The sequence below is a fragment of the Fusarium redolens genome (assembly GCF_020744475.1).
Source record: "Fusarium redolens strain MPI-CAGE-AT-0023 chromosome Unknown BKA55scaffold_8, whole genome shotgun sequence".
NCBI lineage: Eukaryota > Fungi > Ascomycota > Sordariomycetes > Hypocreales > Nectriaceae > Fusarium > Fusarium redolens.
The window spans coordinates 755,053-778,209 of record NW_025763671.1 but is presented as its reverse complement, the minus strand read 5'-3'; the positions used below and the strand labels follow the sequence as shown (position 1 = coordinate 778,209).

General features: G+C 48.0%; 8 protein-coding genes across 8 annotated transcripts; 6 read left to right on the top strand and 2 right to left on the bottom strand.

The window, feature by feature from the left end:
- Positions 1–1,966: 1,966 nt before the first annotated feature.
- BKA55DRAFT_539461 (uncharacterized protein) lies at positions 1,967–3,028 on the top strand (the record flags this gene model as incomplete). The annotated part of the gene is made up of 1 exon (XM_046190136.1): positions 1,967–3,028. One exon carries the CDS (start codon positions 1,967–1,969, stop codon positions 3,026–3,028), a length of 1,062 nt encoding a protein of 353 aa, XP_046049210.1.
- Positions 3,029–4,206: 1,178 nt separating this feature from the next.
- BKA55DRAFT_727974 (P-loop containing nucleoside triphosphate hydrolase protein) lies at positions 4,207–5,305 on the bottom strand (the record flags this gene model as incomplete). The annotated part of the gene is made up of 6 exons (XM_046201169.1): positions 4,207–4,211; positions 4,258–4,501; positions 4,557–4,766; positions 4,823–5,116; positions 5,175–5,194; positions 5,260–5,305. The coding sequence occupies 6 exons, from the start codon at positions 5,303–5,305 to the stop codon at positions 4,207–4,209; spliced, it is 819 nt and encodes a 272-aa protein (XP_046049209.1).
- A 228-nt stretch (positions 5,306–5,533) lies between these two features.
- Positions 5,534–6,199, bottom strand: BKA55DRAFT_727972 (uncharacterized protein; the record flags this gene model as incomplete). Its single annotated transcript, XM_046201168.1, has 1 exon — positions 5,534–6,199. One exon carries the CDS (start codon positions 6,197–6,199, stop codon positions 5,777–5,779), a length of 423 nt encoding a protein of 140 aa, XP_046049208.1. The 3' UTR covers positions 5,534–5,776.
- A 1,094-nt stretch (positions 6,200–7,293) lies between these two features.
- Positions 7,294–8,117, top strand: BKA55DRAFT_675745 (uncharacterized protein; the record flags this gene model as incomplete). Its single annotated transcript, XM_046198079.1, has 2 exons — positions 7,294–7,868; positions 7,919–8,117. Exons 1-2 carry the CDS (start codon positions 7,312–7,314, stop codon positions 8,115–8,117), a joined length of 756 nt encoding a protein of 251 aa, XP_046049207.1. The 5' UTR covers positions 7,294–7,311.
- A 1,091-nt stretch (positions 8,118–9,208) lies between these two features.
- Positions 9,209–9,934, top strand: BKA55DRAFT_539457 (uncharacterized protein; the record flags this gene model as incomplete). The annotated part of the gene is made up of 1 exon (XM_046190135.1): positions 9,209–9,934. One exon carries the CDS (start codon positions 9,209–9,211, stop codon positions 9,932–9,934), a length of 726 nt encoding a protein of 241 aa, XP_046049206.1.
- A 4,862-nt stretch (positions 9,935–14,796) lies between these two features.
- Positions 14,797–17,561, top strand: BKA55DRAFT_511980 (AEX-3 domain-containing protein; the record flags this gene model as incomplete). Its single annotated transcript, XM_046187759.1, has 2 exons — positions 14,797–15,189; positions 15,255–17,561. 2 exons carry the CDS (start codon positions 14,797–14,799, stop codon positions 17,559–17,561), a joined length of 2,700 nt encoding a protein of 899 aa, XP_046049205.1.
- Positions 17,562–18,091: 530 nt separating this feature from the next.
- Positions 18,092–19,586, top strand: BKA55DRAFT_568251 (uncharacterized protein). The gene has a single exon (XM_046192800.1). It carries the CDS (start codon positions 18,165–18,167, stop codon positions 19,458–19,460), a length of 1,296 nt encoding a protein of 431 aa, XP_046049204.1. The 5' UTR covers positions 18,092–18,164; the 3' UTR covers positions 19,461–19,586.
- A 129-nt stretch (positions 19,587–19,715) lies between these two features.
- Positions 19,716–22,242, top strand: BKA55DRAFT_568250 (exocyst complex component Sec6-domain-containing protein). The gene has a single exon (XM_046192799.1). It carries the CDS (start codon positions 19,875–19,877, stop codon positions 22,131–22,133), a length of 2,259 nt encoding a protein of 752 aa, XP_046049203.1. The 5' UTR covers positions 19,716–19,874; the 3' UTR covers positions 22,134–22,242.
- The last annotated feature ends 915 nt before the right edge of the window (positions 22,243–23,157 follow it).

Below are 23,157 nucleotides of genomic sequence, written 5' to 3'. Positions count from 1 at the left end.
GCGACGACAAAGGTCCAGCTCATACCGACACTCCCCACCGTTCTTGCACGGATCTAGTTCAAGCCTAACCTAAACTAACACAAGCTTAGGTCATGATATTAGAAGGGAAATCATGAATTTTAGGCTTTCCTTGTCTAATCTTAGGATATTTAGATAAATTTTTATGATTTTAGGATAAGTTTAGGCATAATTTTAGTAAAGATTATCCCCATTCTTCCCGTTTCCAGCGTGGAGCTGTGCCGACAATTTGCATGAATGTTCTCGACAAACCATTAGGACATGTTCTCCGGGGCAGTGAATAAGAAAGCCTCGTAAAGTTGTGAGAGTTCCATCAGAAAGCCGTTGTTTGTTTCCTGCGGAGGGATGATTCTTGTGTAGTGCCCTGTTTGAGGTGTCCTGATGAACAGTCAGAGATTCTTTCCTGCTTGGCGATGAACACAGTGTTGAAGTCTGAGGAGGTAGGCTCATTCATGAGAAGAGTACAAGTTGTCTCAACTTCGCCTGAAAGACAAATCTTAGTTGATTTCCCGCATTGCTTGTTGGCGCATTGGTGAGCCTGTATTGTGGAATAAGACAATAGACAAAGGGTTTTGACCAAGACTTAGCCTGCAAGAATATAAATTCCTAGTCCATCACCAAGTTGAGAGTCTAGTGCGATATACTTGTATGGTCGATACTCGGCTGGGTTTCCCTGGGCTGAGTTCCCACGATGTAGATTAAGGTGTGTCATCATCAGACCGTTGCAAAATATTGGTATGAATCATGGGGCTCGTCGTCACCAGACCAGGGATTTTCCTACATGCCTAACAGACGAACATTAGGGACAATATCCTCTTGGGTTACGAACCGGTAATTGTCTTCCCTCGTAATCGGTCTCATAGCCATAGCCTCAAGTTGGGCGAGGCGATCACGGCTTTCTCTTTTCGAAATGGAGGACTCGACATAAACTTTTCGGTTGCTCCACAAGAATCGGCTTCTCCCTGTAGGCTCTTGACCGAGTTTGCGCGAAGGGCTAGTTTTTGAAGGCCCGCATACTCTGGTGGCATGCGTGTCGCCACGTTGGCATAGACCAGGCGATGCGGGAAGTTGTAGGGATTTAGGGGAGGCCCAAGAGATCTGCAGGCTCAAGACTCAGTTTCCTAAGAGGTTTCTGTATAAGTCGCGGCATCTCAGAGAGAATATGATTTGACAGATCACCCAGGTTCATCTTTGGTATCAAGGCGCTGGGTAGTAACTCATCGCCATGGCTTGAGACATATCTCTTGAAAGGATCAGCGTCGATGACCCTGAAACGCCAACAGGCTTCTTCATTGTATCCGTGGCACACTCAAATATATAGCCTGCGCTGAAGGTTGAGGAAAGGCGACTACGGATTAGAAACCCAGTGTTTCGGGAGAACAAATTTGGTATTTCCTTTAGATCAACATTAGGACCTACTGTCTAGTAGAAGATAATTCTGCAGGAATTCCTACATGTACCTACCTCAGAAATGAGCAGTTTTACGAGGATGTGAACAATTAGGCAGGAAGTGACACTGGCCAGCACGTACCAGACATTATCTCACTCAAGGGGAAGGCGCTCAGCTCTCATACTTCAGTTGCCCCGCTCACAATCTTCTGCTTCTACTTTTCTACACTCGATCTTCTCATTTCGAGAAGCTTGGGTGAACAAAACATCCTCCATCTTCGATAATCCCCAACTCCTTCTTTGGCATCGCCAGCCGTCCCTGAAAACGCACAAGATACCTTCTCAGCATAAGAGACTCGGCCGTGGGTTTGTCCCAAAAGAACCCCGTGAACAACTCTCCAATATCCGGAGAACATTTTAAGAACAAGACAGGCAGACTGAGAAGCGCTCTGTTTCAAAAGACGGAAGAGAACTCGAACCAAAACGAACACGACCACTTGGTGGAATTACAACTCCAGCATAGTCAACCTAGACTCTCGAATCTTCGAAGAGCAACACAATGGATCACGTTGAGCCAAGTTTGGAAAGAATCAGGGTCAGGTTAAGCGGCCCCCAGTCGCTTACCACAGCTGAAATCGACCTGATCGCCCAACACCCTGAGTGGCTCACCACACTGGGCGAACGCGAGCGACTAACTTTGTCTGAGTCTCGCGCTCTTCGACTCCTCGAGGAAGCTTCGAGCGACTATCAAGTTAACCCCGGTCAGTATGCCCAGCTCGATCACTATCTCACAACCCATGGACAGTTACAGCGAATGATAGACGCTTCCAGAATGATGCAGCGTCTTTGGGCCCGGCAGAAGGTAGAAGATGAGGAGGCTGGACTAGTCGCCCGTACTGAGGAAGACGGCCCCCGTACATGGACTGAAGACCTAGCCACTTTTGCAAGAGGCTGTCTTAAAGCCCTCAGCGGCGAAACCGTCGACGTTGATGATGACATGGACGGACCACATTCCGGAACTGAGTTTGAAGAAGACACTTGCATGAGTCCTAATCTTCCGGAAATCACATACTTGTCACCTGAGTTCGCGAGACATATGCGAGATCAAATCCATGATCTCCCTTGCCGAGCAGTCGACTGGGATCGTCTTCTGGACATCTTGGAAGAAGAGGCACCCGCGAAGGAGGACGTTTTATCTGCCATCAGAGCCATAATGTGTGATTTGGTAGATGAGCTTATCAATGCCAGGACAATGTTGAGAAATCACATGCCTGAGGCCACTTCCAAGAAACAAGCGAATGTTATGCTTCAAGCACCGACCCATCTGGCTCGAATGGTTGGTGTCCTGGATCTCGAGCAAGATGGGAAGATCGATTCATATGCAGAATGGAAAAGTCTGGAGAAAGGTTTCCCTACCAAATACAAGGACTTATGGAACGATATCGACTACATGTGGCCAATTCTTGCTGATGTACGGGCTTGGGACGTCGTCACTCAAAACCTTCAGAACATCTACCAGTCTGATGCATGCATAGATCAAACGGAACTCCTTCTCCAGTTCTCAGTTGATTTGCATACCATCCGAGTTGATCGTCATTCAAAGGGCCATCCCCGCTTCTGAGTCTGGTTGAAATTCGGCCCATTAGGACCGAGATTTCGCCAACGGTCCAACGGTTACCAATATCTACTTCCCAGTCCCAGTCAAGTTAAGGATGGAGTCCCTCGTCATTTTCTTCATCTCATACAGTTGAGTTGTTCTTAAGACTTCATATTTTGGGCTCAACGTACGCCATCACACCCTCTACCGACAAAGTGGTCAATATGAAATAAGTACAAGAGTATTCAGTGATAAAAGGGGCTAGAACTTAGCAGTTCATGACAGATATAATAACCATAATAATAAAAGCTTCTTTCGATATGGTTCAACAGCTTTCGTTGAACTGATCTTGAAACTAAGAGTATGAAACAATATAAAGACAACGATCCAGAAAACTAATAGAACCAGTCGTGGTAAGATGCTTTCGAACTACCCGGAACTCTCAACCTAAAGTACCAGAGCCTGCCTTTCGGTATACATAAGCCCAGCTGGCTGACAAATATTTGAACGATAGTGGAATGTTCGAGGGACAGTTTTTCGGATGTTGATCTAGTAGCTTAGGTTGATAAATGGGGTTGTGTTGAGTGTTCTCCATCCCGGGAACAAATAGTAGAATTGTTCCTTGAACTGTGGTCGAACCTTTGTGACTTCCCCTCAAGACACTGTGTTTGAGGAACGCATCAAAACACCACTGTCTCATGTCCATATCGACTCTTTCCTCCTTGGGGAGGCGAGGGGATGTTTGGGCCATGGCGTGAACTCCAGGCATGGAATGCGTTGAGTTGTGCTGCAAGATCAGCAAATTGCCTGACTCCATGTGGTCGCAAGTAGATGTTGTATCCATTGAGAACACTGAGAACGAGCACCTCGGTGCTCCATTCAAGTTTGTGAGCCCCTATAATGGCGTTGTACCATACTGGATGGACGTATAATTTGGATTCCCGGGCGTCCTTTAGTGTCAAAGCTCATTGCCTTGAGCTGTAATATATATTTCAAGATGCCAACCTCAGACATCAGCCTAATTGTAAAATACATGTCGCTCTCGAAAGATTTATGAGTGTAGAGGCGGTAACAAAACCCAGGCTTGGTGTGATCTGCGCGACCTGCGCGCTGACGAGCGGCAGCTTGAGAGCTGGGACCCGTGAGAAGGGTCTCTAATCCTATGCGCGGGTTGTACCCAGCTTACTTAGAATTACCAAGATCTACCCTGTTAGATATACGCATTCGCAGATTTTATAAACACGAGGACGTACCTATAATATGAACTATTCCATCGATAGTTATGCTAGTGTCAGCAATATTCGTGGCACGCATGCATTTACGCTGTGTGCTCGTTTCGAAGATTCGGTCTTTCTGGCTCTGTGGTAGTTGATAGTACAGAGGCAAGATGTTGAGATCTCCCATTTCCTTGCGAAACAGAATGCAAGCTTCCTCAACCTCCTCAACGGACTGGAAGAAAACGAGTATATCCCCATCCTTTTCCTTTTCGTAGATATCCTAGACAATCATCAGAGCCACGTTGAAGACGGTCAGAACAGGTCACTTGAGGTACCTGATCTGGACGGGATGGTTTTTGCCACTTAGTGCAAAGTGTGTTGTCTTCTCGCTGCCGAAATAGCTTACAAACTTCTCCACGTCCAGCGTGGCCAACATAACCATCACCCTGAGATCCGAACGTTTGGAAGCTGCTCAACTTGAGCAAGGCCAGCAAGATATCTGTCGACAAGGTGCGCTCGTGAACCTCATGGATTATGATGCAGGCCTGTTACGATTAACGTTATACTCTGAAGCAAATAAGTTATGAACAAGGGAACATACGTAAAGGTTGAATGTTGAGTCTGCCTTGACCAGTTCAGTCAACATGCCGTCTGCCATGTAGCCAAGCTTGATCTTCAGCGGGTGGGCTTTGCGGTCGAAGCGCACAGCGTAGACAACCTCCTCTCCAACCTGGACGTCCATCTCGGCGGCGGTATGTGCGGCTACTGAAGTGGCTGCGATCCTACGAGGCTGGGTGCAGGCAATCTTTCCCGGTTTCTCCCATTCATTAGATAGGATGAACTGGAGGATCTGAGTTGTCTTTCCCGAACCTATCTCTCTAGACAGAACGATCACCTGTTGTAGAGTCAGATTGGCGCGAGGTGCACAGCAATATGGCACTCAAAGAACTTACCTGGTATTGGTGATAGGCGTCTAGGAACTCTTGTCTTCTGGAAGAGACAGGAAGGGCTCGCCGCTGCTTCAGCAGCTCGAATTACTTCTCCGAATGCTTTTCTCCCGGGCGGAAAGGATGATCATTTCCATCCTCGATTGCGATAGCCTAGGCGTCCGTTTTCTGGTTTCTTTCGAGCTTTCCCATCACTAAACAGGGGCTGTGGCGGATTCCCTGTTGTTTGTTATGAGTGTGACTGTCGTTGCTGTTAGTTTCTATGTCAGGGAGAGTGGAGAGAATTCTTTCGCACGCACCTTTTATGTTTCTCATTATAGTTGATACAATTCATCAGACAAATGCTGCGATAATAATATAGGGTTGCGGTCTACTTGGGTCCTGTCTTGGAGGCCATGCTCATGAGGTTTGAATGTCTCATAGCTTTGGCTGAATTGGCATAGCTCCATGGCAGTGACGGAAGCCTCTAGATCCAGCAGGCGGCGCACAAGAGACAACGGCAAGGCTCTCTTGTTTGCGGCCTCTTCGAGGCTTGGTTCGAGAGTAATTGCGTCATCCCCAGTATGGTCGACAAGGGGGATCTCAATGGCTCGTTCCTCCAACCCTTCCTAAGGGTCGCTGGGCTGCCAGTATGTGCGCCCCTCGAGGTTCAGGAACTTCCAACGGGTTCCCAGGGAGAAACGAGCACGGCCGATCAGCGGAGGTAGCTCGTCAACTTTGAAGCTCGAAGGTCCAACCCCAGGCGGGTGCTCATCACCCAAGAATCTGAACTCGTAAGCGGATTCAGTGACCCCCGCGAGGTATGAAGGGATGGCTTCTGCTGGGCCATGTTGCTGTCGCCACCTGATGAGAATAGTGTTCTCGATCACCTGGGTGCAGGGAAAATTACCCTCTTCATCCTTGATAAGATTCCGGCCCTCCGTGTCCGGTGGAGCGTGGTCGTCGGCAGTGGGTGGGATCTCCTCCAGCTTCATCTGGAGTGGATGTGTTGGGATCTTGCGCCGGGTCGCACGGGCGCGGTTCCCACGCATCCAGGTCGATTGCCTGGTCTTGGCTACTCCCGTGAGGAGATGATCCGCAAGAAGCAGAGGTCAAACTTGGCCATTTAGAGGAAGTAACAGTCGTGACAAGGTCTCCGTTGCATGCTGAGGAATGGTCGACAAAGTAATATAATTAATAGAGGAAGAAATAAAGTAAGAATAATGTGGAATATGAGAGAATGGTGGTTAATGTAGGGGAGGGTGCAGTGATTGTGATTGTGATAACAATGTTTGTGTGGTGCACAGAAAAGGGAAAATAAATTCTAACATGAAGAGTTTTAATGTCATAAGAGGATAACAAAAGACAAATGAAATCTTGCCCTCTTTTAATGCTTGTTGTGCTGCTGGTGCCCGTCCTAACACTGGCAACATAGTCCCCTGACACTGCTCGACAGCTGCCCGTCAGTGAGTTCTATCGTTTGTGACAATCATGAGAATTTAATTTCCGCAAGCTTATCACGTGGAATGCGTTTGCAGCTAAAGATTTATCTATTCTATGAGGTCTGGGGTGCTGTTGTCAACATTCGTGCAACCATCACCACTCCCACCATACAACATAATACTGGAAACCAATACACAGCAATAACAAACACGTTGTCTCCTTTGTCGTCTACGAGCAAAGTCAATCCATTAATCCTCAACTTTGCTCACGCCAGTCGCTACTGTTTGTTCCATTGCTTTCGCCATTCCGCCATCCGGTAATTGTGTCCTCACTTCAACATAACGAGAAGCTCATATGCAATGAAGCCCCCTCCACCAACACCGGAATGAGATCGACCACAAGGCTATTGACAACGGTCTGGTAGACAACCTTGAAACACTCGGCTACCAGATCCCAATATCAGACGCCATCAACTGCTACAAAAACACGGGATGTACTTGAGGATGTGCCGGGCAGATCAATCTGACCAAGTTCAGAGTGAAAATTGCCACCGAGTGCGCAAAGGAGGTACTTGATAGGACCATACTGCCGACAGAATGCACCATCATCTGCCACCGAGACTTCCAGTTCTATGGTGATATCATTGGCAAATGAGTATCTAGCCGATTAGTACTGGGATTCTGCTGAGCCGGATAAGCTTCACGTTGCTTTCTGTGCTAAAATGGAGCACACCGCGTCTGAATATACACATCGCCGTCTACTCATCGGTCCTGTCAGTGCACAGCGACCAGATGAGAAGATGGCTCTGGTCTCGCGACAGGTCCCAAGTCCCGATGAAAGGAACCAAGAGCACTGGGCTCAGACCTTTTTCCAGGTCGCCAAACGAGATGGTATCAAAGCTGAGATCAAAACCATCATATCGACCGATTTGCCCAAATTCGAGGCACAAGACTACTCTCGGTACTTTCACCCAGGCAGACCGATCCGAAAGCCTCGGGACCAGGATGAACGAGGAGTCAAGAAGGTCAATGATGTCTTTGACACGGACAACCCTGTCAAAAGTTCACCAAACCTTTTTTTCATTGGCATGATGGCATCCGGCTTAGCTGTTAGAGTGATGCCTGGAGAGGAGCTCGTCGAGCTCGGCATACCAATGAGAGAAGAAGAGAAGCAACAAGACCAGCAGGGCAAAGGGCCAAAGTACTACTGGCAGAGTGGTCGCCTGACTGGCGTCGACGCAGCAGCAGAGGCCGGTATCGCCAACCTGAGTATGAGTTCGTTAGTCACTCAAAGATGGACACCAACAACCATTCCGCTACTTGCTGCAGCCACTTCCTGCAGCACCCACGCCCTTTGGCCGCTGGTGTTGGTTGGAGTGGCCACGACCGCTTCCGACAATTTCAACTCCACGGACGTCATATCAAGCGTGATATTGTCGAGAATGAGCCATTCAGCAAGACGTTGCAGGCTACCTTGACTCTTGCCACTGAGACTGACGGAGCAACGACAACTATTCCACAGATGTAAATTGCCCTCGAGCCTAACCCGGTCTATTGATTACTGCAACTCGTTAGAAAAGATCAACAACAACAAGGTGGGACAATTGAAAGAAGAGGCAACAGTGTTCTTGCGCATATGATGGCCTCTGGTAATGTCCGACATCTCGCAACATCCATGTCTTATTGCTACAGCGTGTGTTAAGTCCCGCTGAGAACTCTTTTTACGTTGCTTCATATCTGTTCTTCAATATACTATAATAAACCATAACTTGGAAATGCTAGTCCAAGGCAAAGCCTCCAATGTTATGAGTGCGGCGAGCTTACTATTCTGGAGTGATTTGGAGGGAACTTAACGATAACAAAGACATATGGACAGCTGAGTATAAAGTTTTCAAGACACGAGGTTCATTCGTTCTCACTTCCATGACTCACAATGGGAAGCATATATGATCAAAGTTTGCATGATTCAAAGGATGTATGATTGCCCTGTAACTCAGCATCACGACAGTGAAAAGAAGACATTGATGTCTAAAGATCAAGAGCCTCGAAATCAGGAAACCCAGATATCGCCACCGTGTAAAATCGCTTCTGTGAATATGGGAATGCGGCTTTGAATTACAGCAGAGATTTTTTGACATTGTTTAATGTTCGCCCAGCAACTCCCCTGATCGTGAGTTAAAACTAACTTCTCTTAATTATTCTATCATATAAATGTTGTATACAAAGGGACAATGTGCACTTTGTATTTACTGTCCTGTCCTACAACCCCACATACTATGATATACCTTTCGTCTTTTCGGTAATGTGTTGAATATCAGAGCTGTCCAGTGTGCTGTAGGCGACAAAGGGGCGTCAGTGATTCACTTATATTCGTTTGTTCTTTGTGGTGTTCTTTGATTGTCTTTGTTTCACGGTTGGTTCCAAGTGGCCATGTTCACGTTTGAGTTTTCTAGACACTCAAGGTCAAGTCTAATAAATATATAGAAAAGGCGTGAATTCTTCAAGGTAAGATTTAGATAAAGTTTCTCAAGAAAACTTCTAAAGGGCATGAATTTAACAATGGACCGTCTACTCTATAATTTCTCTTCCCTCTTGTCAAAGATTTTCTTTGACCCAACAATGCCTTCAAAATCCCAACTTACACAGTCCCGACCGATTCTTGATTTGGAAGCCCATAACATACAATCGAAGGCTACGGAGGACATTCAAGAGCCTCTATTAACCACAAATATGGCATTTGGTGCTGTTACTGTTGAGACTCCCTTCAATGAGCCCGAGAATGGCAGGGTCTTAATCCTTAATGGGCTCCCAGGCACGGGAAAAACAAGTATTGTGAAGAACCTCAAGGAAAAACTCTCCGGTCAGAAGATTCAGATAGTCGACAGCCCCATAATGGCCGGACCAGTGTGCCCTCACGCATATCAGCGAGGGTATCGATCAGCTTACCTTCATGAGATCCGAAGATTGGCAGACCAGGGCTACACCCTCCTGGTGACAGCTTCTCTGGCGAACAATATATCGAGCCAGCAAGTTATTGAAGACATCCTTCGAATTGTCTGCGGGAAAGACATCTCCATGTTCTGGATCAACATTAACCGCCAAGAAGTCGTACAAGATGGACAAATATCGAACTCAGCCTGTTTGACGAACGGCGAGTCGAAGCCAGAAAATTCTAATGTCTTGCCTACCACCGCCAAGCGAGGTCAACTTGTTCTTCCTTCAAGTCTAGGGCATAAGCTGGATGGTATCAGCTTGGTCACTCGAGTGATGAATTTGGGGAATGGCATCGAGGACGCAATCAAGAAGGTCTCGGAGGTTATGGCCCGAGAGGACATGAGACCATAAGGCTTTGCTTTTCCTTTTGTTCCTTTTCGTAGAAGTCTTGGAGTCTGGACATTTCATGATACCCGATTTTGTTCTTTGGCATACCATTGATACCACACACACAATCACATTTGCTGGATTTTGGAGCACACGAGACAGCACAAATAAACAATAGTGCAGATTAGGAATTTACAACAGCATTAAAACCATGTTCCATGACTATTTGCATCCGTGTAATTATTGAATCGAAGTGTCACGCGCCTGAATCAGTTGGTTGCAAACGTGCAACACCATACCCTGGATCGTGATACCATCAAACAAGCATTCCTACGCCAATGCGAGTAAGACAAAACAAGGGAATTAATAATGTCATCATCGGAAACAACGGAACTCAGCTGGGCCCAATAGAGCGGTCTACCCATGATTATAAGACATGCTACGTTGTCGGTGAGCATTGTACTGTGAATGCGAGGCACAGGGAAGCTGCATAAGAGATTACTTGGCTCAGTTCGTTTGTACAAGCATAATTCTAGGCATAGCTCTATTTTCAGAATTAGGAACACACACGTCTTTCCTGACTCAATCGACTCAATCAACGGAGAAATTCATTGGAATGTGATGGTATGTCTGAAGTGACAACCATGTTCCCAGAGGCCAAGACAGCATTATTCATGAACGGCGAAATAGTAAGCCGTAGCAGTTGAAAAAATCTGAAATGTCGAATTTTTAGCATTACCGAGAGAAGGATCGACAAGCAGCAAACGAGACCGACGTCCAAGCGAGCCTGTCCCTCGGGGTTAACGGAGAGACTATTGACTATCTCGGCGTCTGTATAGTTTGACAGACCGGGAGTACAGTAAAGCACAGAATGCACGTGGGTAAGTGCGCAACGGAAAGAAATATCATCATCAGCAGAGGGGAAAAGCAAAAGCAAGCCCTGGCTAATAAGGACATGGGCCTTTTATTAGACGCGGATCAGGAGGACGGGATAACGAGTATGGACCGGGGGAGAAGAGAATTAGGTAAGGACCTCGCCTAACAATCAATTGCCTTGCCTTGGTTTGCTTTGGATTGATGAGAGGCTTTTGTTCTATACGAGATGAGCGATGACATGTCTCAATTGACAGGTCGAGTGCAGTATCTGATTCTTGACTTGAGGCGCATGGTGAAACGGGGGGTATCGTAAGCCGGAGAGGCAACAAAGATCGACATAATTATAGTGAGGGAATAGACGGACGTAAAGATGCTAACAAATTCGAGATAACAAAGCCGTTGTTTAGGTCAAGCCTTCAAGGCCATTGGCGCTGAGCCTAGATGGACGCCATCTAGGACTTGAAACGCGCGGCGGCCATATAGCGTCATGGGCATGGGACACAACTCCAAGGAGAGTGGATAAAAGCCCGGTAGTTTGGTAGAATTTGTGTCATTTACCTCCACTGGCGACATTGGCCTCATGATTAGTGCTTGAACTTGGTCGAAGCTGGTAAGAAACGGAGATATCCATCACGGTAATTCTTTTGGCCGATTGATGACAAGACAAACAGTACTCCGTAGATAGAGACCTGATGCAACATATGCACTCCATAGCATGTATATTTCAGCTATTATTATTCAGTTTCCTCAGCTGGGTTTCTGCAGCAGGGATCAAGTACGAGGCATAAATGCCCAGGATTTTGCTTTGTTTAGACCTTCAACGTTTCTTGCCACGAACTGGTGGCGGATTCATATAAGCCAGTTGTCTATTATACGCGGCTTCAAGTAACGGTAAGGTTATTTGCCTAAAAAACCAAGGGCCACTGACATCTTGAAGAAAAGCCTCGTGGATATCGATCGACTGTTGATCGCTCGGGCTCCATTAACGGGAAGTCAAATCAATGTTACTCCCCCAGCATCCGAAGACCCTGGTGATGATGTACTGTCTATTTGAAACACATCTGCAGCATTCAGTGACTTTATGGCCTGTTGGGACGTTAAAGTTTGAAAGCAGATTACAACGGCTCGAATTGAGCTTTGGTGCTTTCTTCAGTAATGCCGATCTTGTCTGTACACACAGACAGACGGATCTAAAGTGGTGGATACGTTGCAGCGATGGATTCTAGAGTGCATGCATCATCAGGTAAACCGTACAGAAGCGAGGAGCAGGGGATAATGCAAATGCAAACGCCTATCGGTACTGCACAGGAACTAACTTGGCATGACCAAAGCTGAAAACATCACCACCTCCAAGTTATTGTTTCTTAACGGCTTCAACTATTGACCTCAACTAACCTGAAGAGCTTACCAGATGATGCCAAAGACCGCATTAGCCTTCCTGTTTCGTTTCTCCGCCCAGGGGACCCCTGTCGATCGTTTCCGCGCCTGGTCACATCGCCCGTTGAGCCTATCATCGTCTTGGACAGAGAAGGTCAAGCTTCGGACCAAACTTCAGACATTGGTATCAAAGAATGTTTGAGAGAAACAATGCCAACTTGATTGAGAGTAGAGCGCAGTAAGCAATTAGCTATAGCGTACTGAACTTGTACTAGGTATTAGAGTGATATGCTTGTGTCTTGTAATACAAGACATGCCGGAGTTGTCGTTTCTTGTTCATTTCCATAATTAGTGCAACTGGTCTCAATTCAACTTGTCACTGTACTTCAAACGTCCCGTCTTCGACCTCCTTCATCTGGTTTGGCTTTGGTTGATAGATAGATCACTTGACCGTTGGGTTTCGAGAAGGCGTTTTGCTTTTTGTCCCTTCATGTTGCATCACAAAGACACACATGAAAAAAAAAATACAGTCGTATTGTTCATTACCATCAGAAGATTCTGAATGTCAACATCAAGGAAAGATAATTTCCCACGTTGGGGTCCATAGCTCACTTTTTTCGATTGCGATTGGCTGTGTTATCTCTCAAGCCGGGGTTGATAGAGTGGGGGTGACGATCCCTGGTGTTAAGGTCACGCTATGGAAGAATCAGAGACTCAGATCGACTCGAAGAAACGGCAGGAATGGGTTAATTATCCTAGGGCGATGAAGATGTTTAACTTGTAGGAATGGAGTTTCTTCAGAAACAATGGCATTTGCCTGCTTTTATTATAGTCACTGGAGAAACAGATGCGCAAACGACTGTAGCCCGGGCGATCAAGACACAACTCAAACACTCCACTTGCTGTCGGGGATATGGAACCAAAGTAACAGAAGTATGAAGAAATGTCATGTCAATTCTTCGGTGACATTGTCAAATTGACAGAACTACTGGGCTGTTTTGTCCATATCCCTGGGACAATGGAACTGCAACGTCAGTTCAACAACAAACGGCGCAATGCTATTGTATTAGAGACCGGTACTCAAGTGCTCCGGCTTTAGTCAGATCAAGTATCCGTTACTTAACATGGCAATGCTTGTCTCTCGTGGTTTGAGTTTCCCCGGCCCTCAACTCTAGGTCAGAAAAGGAGTTCCCCTCGAACTCTAGATCTCGCCACTTAAACGTTGGCGTTGGAGGCTAAGAAGCTAACAAAGACGTTGGTTATGACATGTCATGGAACTTCTTCTCCCTGATGACGAGAACAAAGCAAAGAATCTGCATGACTTGGTAACTCTAACCAAATGAATATCACAACGTCCGAACTATATGAGGTCCGTCCACAGGTCATAACGTCGCGTCGAGCGCTGAGCACCATAATAAAAACACCGCCGTCCTGTCCGCCATGTACCCGGAACCTAGGGACCCATGACCCCTGCAGAAGGCGTGCAGTGTGCCCCTGACGGCCCCAGCATCCCGGCCCCTCAATGGGTGGAGGGGATTGGACCTCTGTAGCTCCTCATCTAGCCCCTAATGTAGGTACGGTACGTAAGGTACCGGTACATGCATCGTCTGTGAGAGAGACGGACAGCATCCCCTTGCCTCGACTTTGCAGCGTAGGTGCAGGTTGTCTATTACTTTTAGTAGATAGTGTAAGAAGTTTATTGACGGTAAGGAGGGATTTAGAGCATAGGGGTTTCATTTTCGTTGAGTTGTCTGCGAGACTGTGACTAAGAGACAACACCAGCATATTCACCTCCAGTCACCTACAGTCACTCACTTACACGCGAAAAGATTGGTTACACATAATCACATTATCTGTTCTGCATGACTGTGCCGACAAATACGACTCAATTGTTTTCAGTTCCTACCCTCCTTGTTTACTGATAAATGCCCGGCTCACCAAACTAGGAGAATCGAGTTACGGTACCTGTCCCAACCTAGAAAGTGACTGGCAGGGGATCAAAGCCCCCTTGTGCGCCATCTGTCTCACAATTTCGCCCGCTGAAGCCCTGTTCGTTGAGTGCTTCTGGTTCATTTCTGCCGTTGTTATTCCTCCACTTTCGCTCCATTCAACGGACGGGAGCTCCCATTCTATCCATTCTCTCAACTGAAAACGGTACGTATAGGTACTTGACCTCATTCCTTCAGAAGCTGTCTCGCTTCTCTTGGCTCTCTAGCTCTAGAGGTAGGTATCCGTACCTGCCTGGGCTCTAGGTACCTTAGTTCTCCACTCACCCCCCGACTTACACCCATTCATTGCTTCTCTCGCCTCTTCTCCCTTTACTTTTCCTTCATCTGCCCCCTCGTTTCTCGAGTTTCAATCTTCTCTCTCTTTTCTTCCTTGCTTTTCTATTCAAAGCCCGGTTGACTCGAGCATTGAATGAAGCCTTGAGTGCGGAGCGGAGCCTCAAGTAAATCGAGCACTTCAAGACAAGTTCGAGGACTGACCAAACCTGCTAGTCAGTTTAACTCAGTAATAAGACAGTATAATTGAGAATATAACGGCTATTCTCAAAGTCAATTCGACGACAACTGCGTCGATACCCGAACTTACGAAGGAAACGAGAGGCCTTTTCAGGCTCAACACTATCAACAATGCCTCCCTCCTTGAACACCCATCCCTCCTTTACCCGTCCTCGGACTAGCGACCGCGATGGCAGGCCCAGCACCCGCGACCAGGGCGCTGATCAGAACCTCCTGATTCCCAGCCGAACTTCTTCGCTTCACTCGCGCATCACCCAGCCCATCCCATCAACTCTCAACATGAAGCCTCAGCAGCGAACTCCGAAGACTTTGACACATGCCTACATGGTTTGTGGTGTTGGTCGTGAGCCTTCTCAATGGGTCAAGGCACCTGCCCCTGCCCAAGGCAAGATTGGCCACATGAAGGGGGCTGTTGGGCAGTTCTGGCTCCCTGAGATTCTGGGCAGCAGCCCACGTCTCGAGCAGGACAATGAGATTGCGCGTGCTCTTCACTCTGCTATGAGAGTGCGTACCTCCAACCCATTGACTTTTTAAATTCATCTAGCTGACCAGTGGCAACTATTCTATAGGCTTGCTTCCCTCACGATGTCGAGATCTGCACAGGCAGAAGCCAGCCTCACTGTGTTCACCATGCTTTCGTTCTCCAGCAAGATTCTTCTCACACTCTTTACGGTATTTGCCTGCGCGTTTGGTCGCGAGCCGACGAGAAGAGGGCCGAGACAATTCGCGACCTTCGCAAGAGAACCGAGAGCGACTACTACGACAACCCCGATGAGACCTACTGGATTCCTTACTGCCTGTCGTTCCTTTCACGATACCCTCTGTACAATCTTCTAGGAGATTATCTCAGAGGCATGTGGATTCACTGGAACAAGGCAACCAACCTGTTCCACGCCGAGGAGGTTTCCCGTATCCTGAGCTTCCCTGCTCCTCGCCTCAACGATCTTGTTCGCATCGACATGAAGGACTACGCTCTCTGCTACCAGTTCCCATCTTCACCTACCGGCTTCCAGAACTTCGCCATGTGGCCTCTCTTCAACTGTCTGTCGATTCCCAACATCGTCGGTGTTATCGAAGCCGCCATCTCTCCTACACGCCGAATCATCTTCGTCAGCCACTACCCTGCTATGCTCACCATGGCTGCTGAGACCGTGCGATACTGCGTTCGAGTTTATGAGTGGAGCGGACTCTACGTCCCAGTTGTGCACGCTCGTCACGCCAAGGAACTGGTTCAGGAGCCCGGCCCTTACATTTTGGGTATCACTGTTGAGTGTCGCTCGCTCTTCACTGCTCCTACCGACGCTCTGGTTGTTGATCTTGATCGCAACTTTGTTCTTACCTCTAGCCCTCCTACTGCTCTTACTCCCGGCCAGCGCAACAAGTTTGTTACACGACTTACACAAGCTCTCAACGGTGATGTCACTCCTTCTGGAGTTCCTCAGCATCTTCGATCCGCTTATGGTGGCGGCAAGCTCGTTCCTGCGGGTCAGATCATCGTTATGCGCGGTGAGGTTGAGTCTATCCAGGATCCTGAGTGGTGGAACCAGGATGCCGTCATGGCTGTTATGGACCACGTCTGTGAGAAGCTTGGCCGCAACACTGGTATCAAGGCCGTCTTTGGTGGATCTGTGAAGAAGCCTCTCATGACCAAGGTTTCTATGCGCCATCTTAATGAGATTGTTCGTGAGAGGAACCAATACTCTCGCGATGCTCTTGAGGCTTGGCAGGATTTCATCAACCTCAAGGGCCGCATGGACACTGAGCTCAACAAGGTTACCAAGCGTAACAACTACCTGGTTGAGGAGCTTGAGAGCTGGAAGCAGCAGTTCCTGAAGTTCCAGGCCTTTGCTGAGACCCTCACCAAGGAGACCCAAGATCTCAAGGTCAAAATCGACACACACAAGAGAGAGAACCGTCGCCTTGCTGGTCTCATTGATCAACAGAAGGATGACAACGCTCGCCTCTCTGTGCGTCTCACTGGAACCGAGAAGCAGCGTGATGACGCTCTCGAGGCTCTTGTCCTTCAGCAGGAGATTGCCGAGGAGCTTGAGCGTGAGCGTAAGAGGAACAAGAAGGAGCTCTCTCAGCTTCAGCACACCAACGTGACCATCATGCGACAGCGTGATGAGGCTCGCAGAGTTGTCCTTCACCTCCGCAGTCTCATTGGCGGTCAGAGCCACCATATGGAGCATCTCATCCAGTCTCTCACCAAGCCTGATGACCTTGCCAATGAGATTGAGGAGGGTTATGATGAAGCCGAGGAGGATGTGCAACAGGCTGGTGAACCTGGCCGCCTTACCCCCAGCCCCAACCCTCGAAACAAACGATACTCTTCGTCTAGCTTCACTGATGTTGCGGATCGTCACCTCAAGGACAAGACTGACGCCATTGCTCACATTGTCCGAAACATTGCTGAGCAATGTCAAGCTGCTGTTGAGGGTCTCCAGCTGGCACATGATGCCGAACTAGGGAGTTCTAGTAGAAGGAATTCTAGCCTCTCTACCACCCAGAGCGATGACGGCCACTCCGCCGCCACGTCCGAAACAGGAGACGACTCCCTCCTGGCGCCGCGGTCCGGGAGGGCGTCCAGTATCCCTCCCACCCCGGATCTCATTCCCAACAGGAGCAGCACAGCAATGTCCTTTGCCTCTACGGCTACGACTCCGGAGCGAGCGTCCCAACAGTATAACCTTAGAGACGAGATCCCCACCAAGATTGTCGAGGATGACGAAGAGGACTTCGAGGAGAATCGAAGCGACAACGGAGGGGTCACACATGAGACAAGCGTCGTTTCTAAGCATCAGCTCCAGCACCAACAGTCCCTGATGCACAGGCCATCGGGCGCCAGGATCAGCGCTCTTGGTGGCACCCGCTGAGTGTTTTGGATAAACACCTCTACCTTAACGTCTGAGCATGAGCCTTGCTTTTTTGTGAACTTCTCACTTCTCGCTTATTTCGATTTAATTGTCTTGTATTTGGCGGCTGGCTTGGATCAAAACCTGCGGGTTCGGCGTTTGATGTCCCTTATATCTTTTTTGTCATTACCAATCTTCTGCCTCATCTGATGAGCAGCTTAGCTCATATACCTACGTTAAGCCTGACGGCCATCTTCTCATTATGTTAAAGTATTCTTCTACGCAGCGGTGTTTGTATAGTCTTCCTTCTTTACTTTGTTGAAGGCGGGTTATAAGAATGAAACACATTTGAAAGTTATCATAGTCCCTAATCATGTTTGAAAATACTCGATTTGCTGTAGTGTATATTATTGTAATGGCTCGTACTATTGACTTGCAAGTTTTTACTGCCTTTAGCCTCTTGTCGTGTAATGGTTGAGACGTGATGCTACCTTGCTGATAAGATATGCGAAAAGACCCATAAAAAAGTTTCCGTTAGCAATGTCTGCCCATTGAGAGTGTTAGCGCATTCTTCATTCTTTCTACAACTCCTTCACTCAGACTTCTCAGCTGTCGCAATCTATAATGGCCGATCCTTTGTTAACCTCTCTTTGCGGAATATGTCACATATCGACCCCGAAATACAAATGCCCACGATGCGGTACTCGAACCTGTTCCCTAGCGTGCATAAAAAAGCACAAAGCCTGGTCTGAATGCTCCGGCGAACGCGACGCAACAGCCTACATGGCTCCATCGAAACTCCGTACTCCCGCCGGTGTCGATCACGATTACAATTTCCTCCATGGAATTGAACGCTCTGTCGAGCGCGCCGAGAAGCTTCTCGTCGAGGAGCGCGGCATCGTGCAAGAGGAGGAATTGCGACCGATGACAGTCCAAGAAGTTAAATGGAAGCCTGGAAGAGATGGACGCAAGCGCAAGGTTCTCGTTACCAGAGTCTTGCGCGAAGCCAAAGGAAGAACCTTCGAACGGTTTTTGGCTGCACGATTGAGGAAGTTGAACATCACTATCGTGTGTGCGCCGCTGGGAATGGCTAGGCAGAAGGAGAACCACACTACACTCAATCGGCGAACTAACAGAATTAATTGGCAAGTTGAGTGGATGGTGTTGGAGAATCTTCCTGATGCAGAGCCAAAGAAGGTCCGCATATTATCGAAGGTTATGGATGATATGCCACTATACGAAGCATACCATACTTCACTAGAAGAACAGCTAAAGGCAAAAGGACAGCATGCCAAGAAGACTCCACGAGCAGGTTCGGACGGGCAAGTGCAGGACTTGATGAATTCGACATGGTCTTCTGGATCATTTGCGCTCCAAGATCCCTTTACAGGTACTTGGACGAACCATCATAACACAGAGCCAGGCTTGTGGCCATCTGAGAAAACAGAAGCTCAGAAGAAGCAATTCCAATTCTTTCTCGCAAAGTTCCGAACTCCTTCAGACAAGCCTTCTGTAGTCACCAGACTCAACTCTGAAGACTGCTTGCGAGAGGTGCTCAGAAATACGCGCGTGCTGGAATTTCCAACAATATGGGTTCTTAGCCATGATCAGAATCTTCCTGAGACCTTTACGCTTGGACCTAAGGATAAAGCCCCTCAGGAAAGTAACAAAAGGAAAAACCCCCCTGGAAAGAAAGGCCCGGTCAAACCGAACAAGAGAAGAAATAGGGGCAAGGATGTAGAAGAAGGTGAGGTCAGGAGTGATGAGGAGGGAGACGACTCAGATGCTGGCATAAACGCTGGAGTTAAGGGAGTTGGAGTTAATCTTGAGGAAGGTGATGTGATTGCCGAGCAGAGTCTCGGGGAAGAGGATGATGATGACGATGATGAGACGAGTAGTTCTGGAAGTGACAGCGAGTAAGACTGGGCAGGGGTAAAATTGGCGAAGATACAACTATAATGATACCCTAAAATGAACAATAAATCTTATGCCAAGTTGTACATACTATTTTCTCCTTCGAATGCTCCTTAATTACTTTGTTGCTTTCTATCATGATACTGCCCTTGGTGTTGAGCTCTCATTAGAGAAAGTGGCTGTGCTACGTTGTCAGCCACATGATGGAACGACCTACATACAGTAAGGGACAGTGAAGAGCTCCCCGCGACGTTGGCATTGACAATGCCCATCTCGACACACTCGCTTCGACGTTCACCGACGCCCAACGAATTTAATATCTAGACCTCGACACCGAAAGTCTAGTACTATAAAAGACACGGTACCCCCCGCATCATGGTTTGATTGGGCGCTGAACCCCTCGACGCCGACGCCGCTACAATGGACGACACACCTGCTCCCAAGCTCTCAGAGCTGCTACGGCATCCCGACGATCTAGACAAGATACCCGCGCTGAAGTTAGAATTCTCACGAAAAAAGGGCGCCGTAGATGGCCAGCTCCGAAGCGGCCTGCGCGAGCAGCTTGAGACGACACAGTCAGGCATGACGGGGCTGAGCGACGGCCAGAAGACGGTCCAGATGATCAAAGAGGAAATGATCAAGATCGACAAGCTGTGCTCGGAGTCACAGAATATGATAAAGGACTTTGCGAGCATCAACCTCGTATCACAAGCACACCGCAACTTTGGCGCCGTCGAGACTATGCGTCGGAACCTCGAGACCTTCAACGAGCGCATATCGCGTGTGGAGGCGATGCTTAGGGAAGATGACGAGGATAGCGACAACATGCCCAATTTGCTGCCGTGTCACTACGAACTGACTCAATTGAGAAATATCCGCGACGATGCTATGGAACAAATACAACGCGCAGAGGACGAGAGTCTAGAAGCGACACTGGTGGACTACTTTTCGAGGCTAGACGACACGATTGATTGGTTCGATGAGCATGTCGGTATCATTGCCTTGAATCTGATCAATCTCGTTGTGCAGGATAACAATGGGCTTGTGGTGAGATTCGCAGTGGTGATGGAGGCCGAGGAGTCAAGCGACCAACGTGTACTAGCACTGCAGGAAGCTCTCAAAGATCACAAAGAAATGGCAACTCGCTTTCAGAGCATCACAGATGGTGCCAAGAAAGTCCGTGGCTATAAGGAGAAGTTCATACAAGCTATTCGACTCAGCGCGGAGCAACAATTCGAAGGAGCGAAAGAAGAATTCCTCGAAGATCCGAGCAAGTTGGATAAGATTATGAAGTGGTATTTCAACGACTTGAACGTCGTCAAGGTTGGAATGTCCCACCTTATGCCAAAGAAGTGGAATATCGTAAAGACATACGCTGGCGTATACCACCAGCTGATGCACGATTTCCTGGTCGGCATGGTAGATGGCAACGAGGCGTCATCGGCACATACCCTAGAAATCGTGGGCTTCCCGGAGAAGTACTACAGAAAGATGGCAAAGATTGGTCTGAAGCAAGAAGAGCTTATACCTCATGTTATTGACAACCGCGAGGCAGAGCTTGTACGCGACTTTCGTGAGCTCATCATCAAATTCCTCGATGAGTGGATTGATCGAATCTTTGCACAAGAAAAGCGTGATCTCGCAGAGCGTAACGTCGAGGGCTCAAACTTGGATCAGGACGAGTATGGCTATTTCAGAACCAAGAACTTTGTTGCGCTATGGCGAATGCTGCGTGAGCAAGTGGACACGGCTGCTAACTCCCAGCGCGCTGATGTTGTTGAGGGTGTAATCGACGCTATGTTTGCTCGTCTACGCACTCGTCAGCAGTCGTGGCAGGCTATGCTTGAAGATGAGGCCATTCCCTACGAGGAGGGTAAGATCCCTGAACTCGAGGGTTTCCAGGCTCTTCAGGATTGGCTCGTGGCTACAGCAAACGACCAGATCGCCTGCATCGACGACAGCGAGGATGAGAACCGTCTTGCATACCTCTCGAGCTTCCGTCGTCTTGTCGAGCAGCATGTCACACCCGCGTACCTTGAACGTATTGAGAGTGAGGTTAATACGCTGCGTGACGGTTACGTCGACTTCAGCACATGGTGTATCAACCGCTTCGCTCAACTTATATTCTCTGTCGACTTCGGTACCGTCATGCCTGACTTCTTTACACCTCGATGGTACACAACTACTGCTATGAAGCAGATGGTGGTGACATTCGAGGAGTACGTCAACGACTACCGCCAAGTACTACATCATTCACTGGTCGATATTTTCGTTGAGATCTTTGCTGAGGAGCTACTTGTTCGCTACTTATCTGCTGTGCGCAACAAGGGCGCAAAGTTCCGTCGTACCGACCCCTTTCAAGACAAGTTGTTCAACGATATCTCCACAGCGTTCGAATGCTTCAGCACACTCCCTTCGCCTGACATTGGTGCCTCTATCAAGGAGACCTGGCGTGTTACAGAACATTTCTTGCGCCTGTTGACAGCTGACCGCGATGCCATCGTAGACGCTTACGTGACGTTCAAGATGGCTTATTGGGACCTGAATGTGCAGTGGGTTGAGGCTGTATTGAAATCAAGAGATGACTTTGAGAGGTCTTGGATTGGCGCGGTCAAGAAGGAGGCTGCCAATATTGATAGTGGGCGTGGACCAGAGACCATCATGAGTAGAGTCAAGTAAGCGAGGACGAGTCATGATTTGTGTTTAAATGGGAAAAGGTAGAGGGTTATTGCAATTATGTATGATAGGCATCATTTCATGCCCTGTTAGCGACAATGATATTTACGCTTGTTTGAATAACCTCATTATTGTAACTTGTCGGTGTCTGCTCTATCTGAATCATGATATCGGCGACACAAAACTGCATCTCTACAGCTGCAATCTCAAAGTATGCAACACAAAAGACGAAATCAACACAGGCTTAAGCAAACAAGAAGTCTTCATGATACTACAATGTGTGGGCAGATGATAGATGATAGGAGAACAAGCCCATGTCCAATGGGACCAAGACGCAAAAGGAAAATCTCGCTGCCAAGAAAATATTCAACAAAGGAATCATGAGGATGCAGACAAAAACAGTAGTAAGGAAACAAAGTATGCAGTATGCATTAAACCCTTCTTTCAGAAGATAATATCCGAGACAGCTCTGTTGGTGTGTTTATTATGAACGGCTAGCCAGAAAGTTCGCAGCCTGTACACGTTAGGGGAATTCCTTTGTATGGATCGAATTCAACTAACCTTGTCAAGATCGTAATCATATTTCTCGAGAGCATCAAGAGCTTCAGATCGCTTGTAGCCCATGCTTGTAAGGCTCTTAAGGATTGGGTCATCATGCTCGGATTCAGTCGACAAAGTGCGGTTCAGAGCCTGTTGACCAGGGTGGGACTCAGCACCCGCTGTCTTTTCAGCGGGAGCAGGCTGGGCAGCAGTTGCGCTAGGGGAGTCGAGACCAGAGAAGATAGCATCCCAGTCATGAGCTTCAGGAGCCTTCTGCTGGTTGGCTCCAGTAGCAGGCTGAGCAGCACCAGTCGAGCTGTGAGAGATGAAATCGAAGCTCTCGTTGCCGAAAGCGGTAGACTCAGTCTTGGTCTGACTTCCGGGTGGGCTGCTGTCAAAAACGGGGTTGAAGTCGTCCAGTCCGGAGCGAGAGATGTTGGCAAAATCCTCATCAGCAGAGCCCTCCTTAGCATCCTCTAGACCTTCG

Coding starts and splice junctions, on each gene's coding strand:
- BKA55DRAFT_568251 (XM_046192800.1), top strand. CDS start 18,165: ATGGCCGATCCTTTGTTAACCTCTCTTTGCGGAATATGTCACATATCG.
- BKA55DRAFT_568250 (XM_046192799.1), top strand. CDS start 19,875: ATGGACGACACACCTGCTCCCAAGCTCTCAGAGCTGCTACGGCATCCC.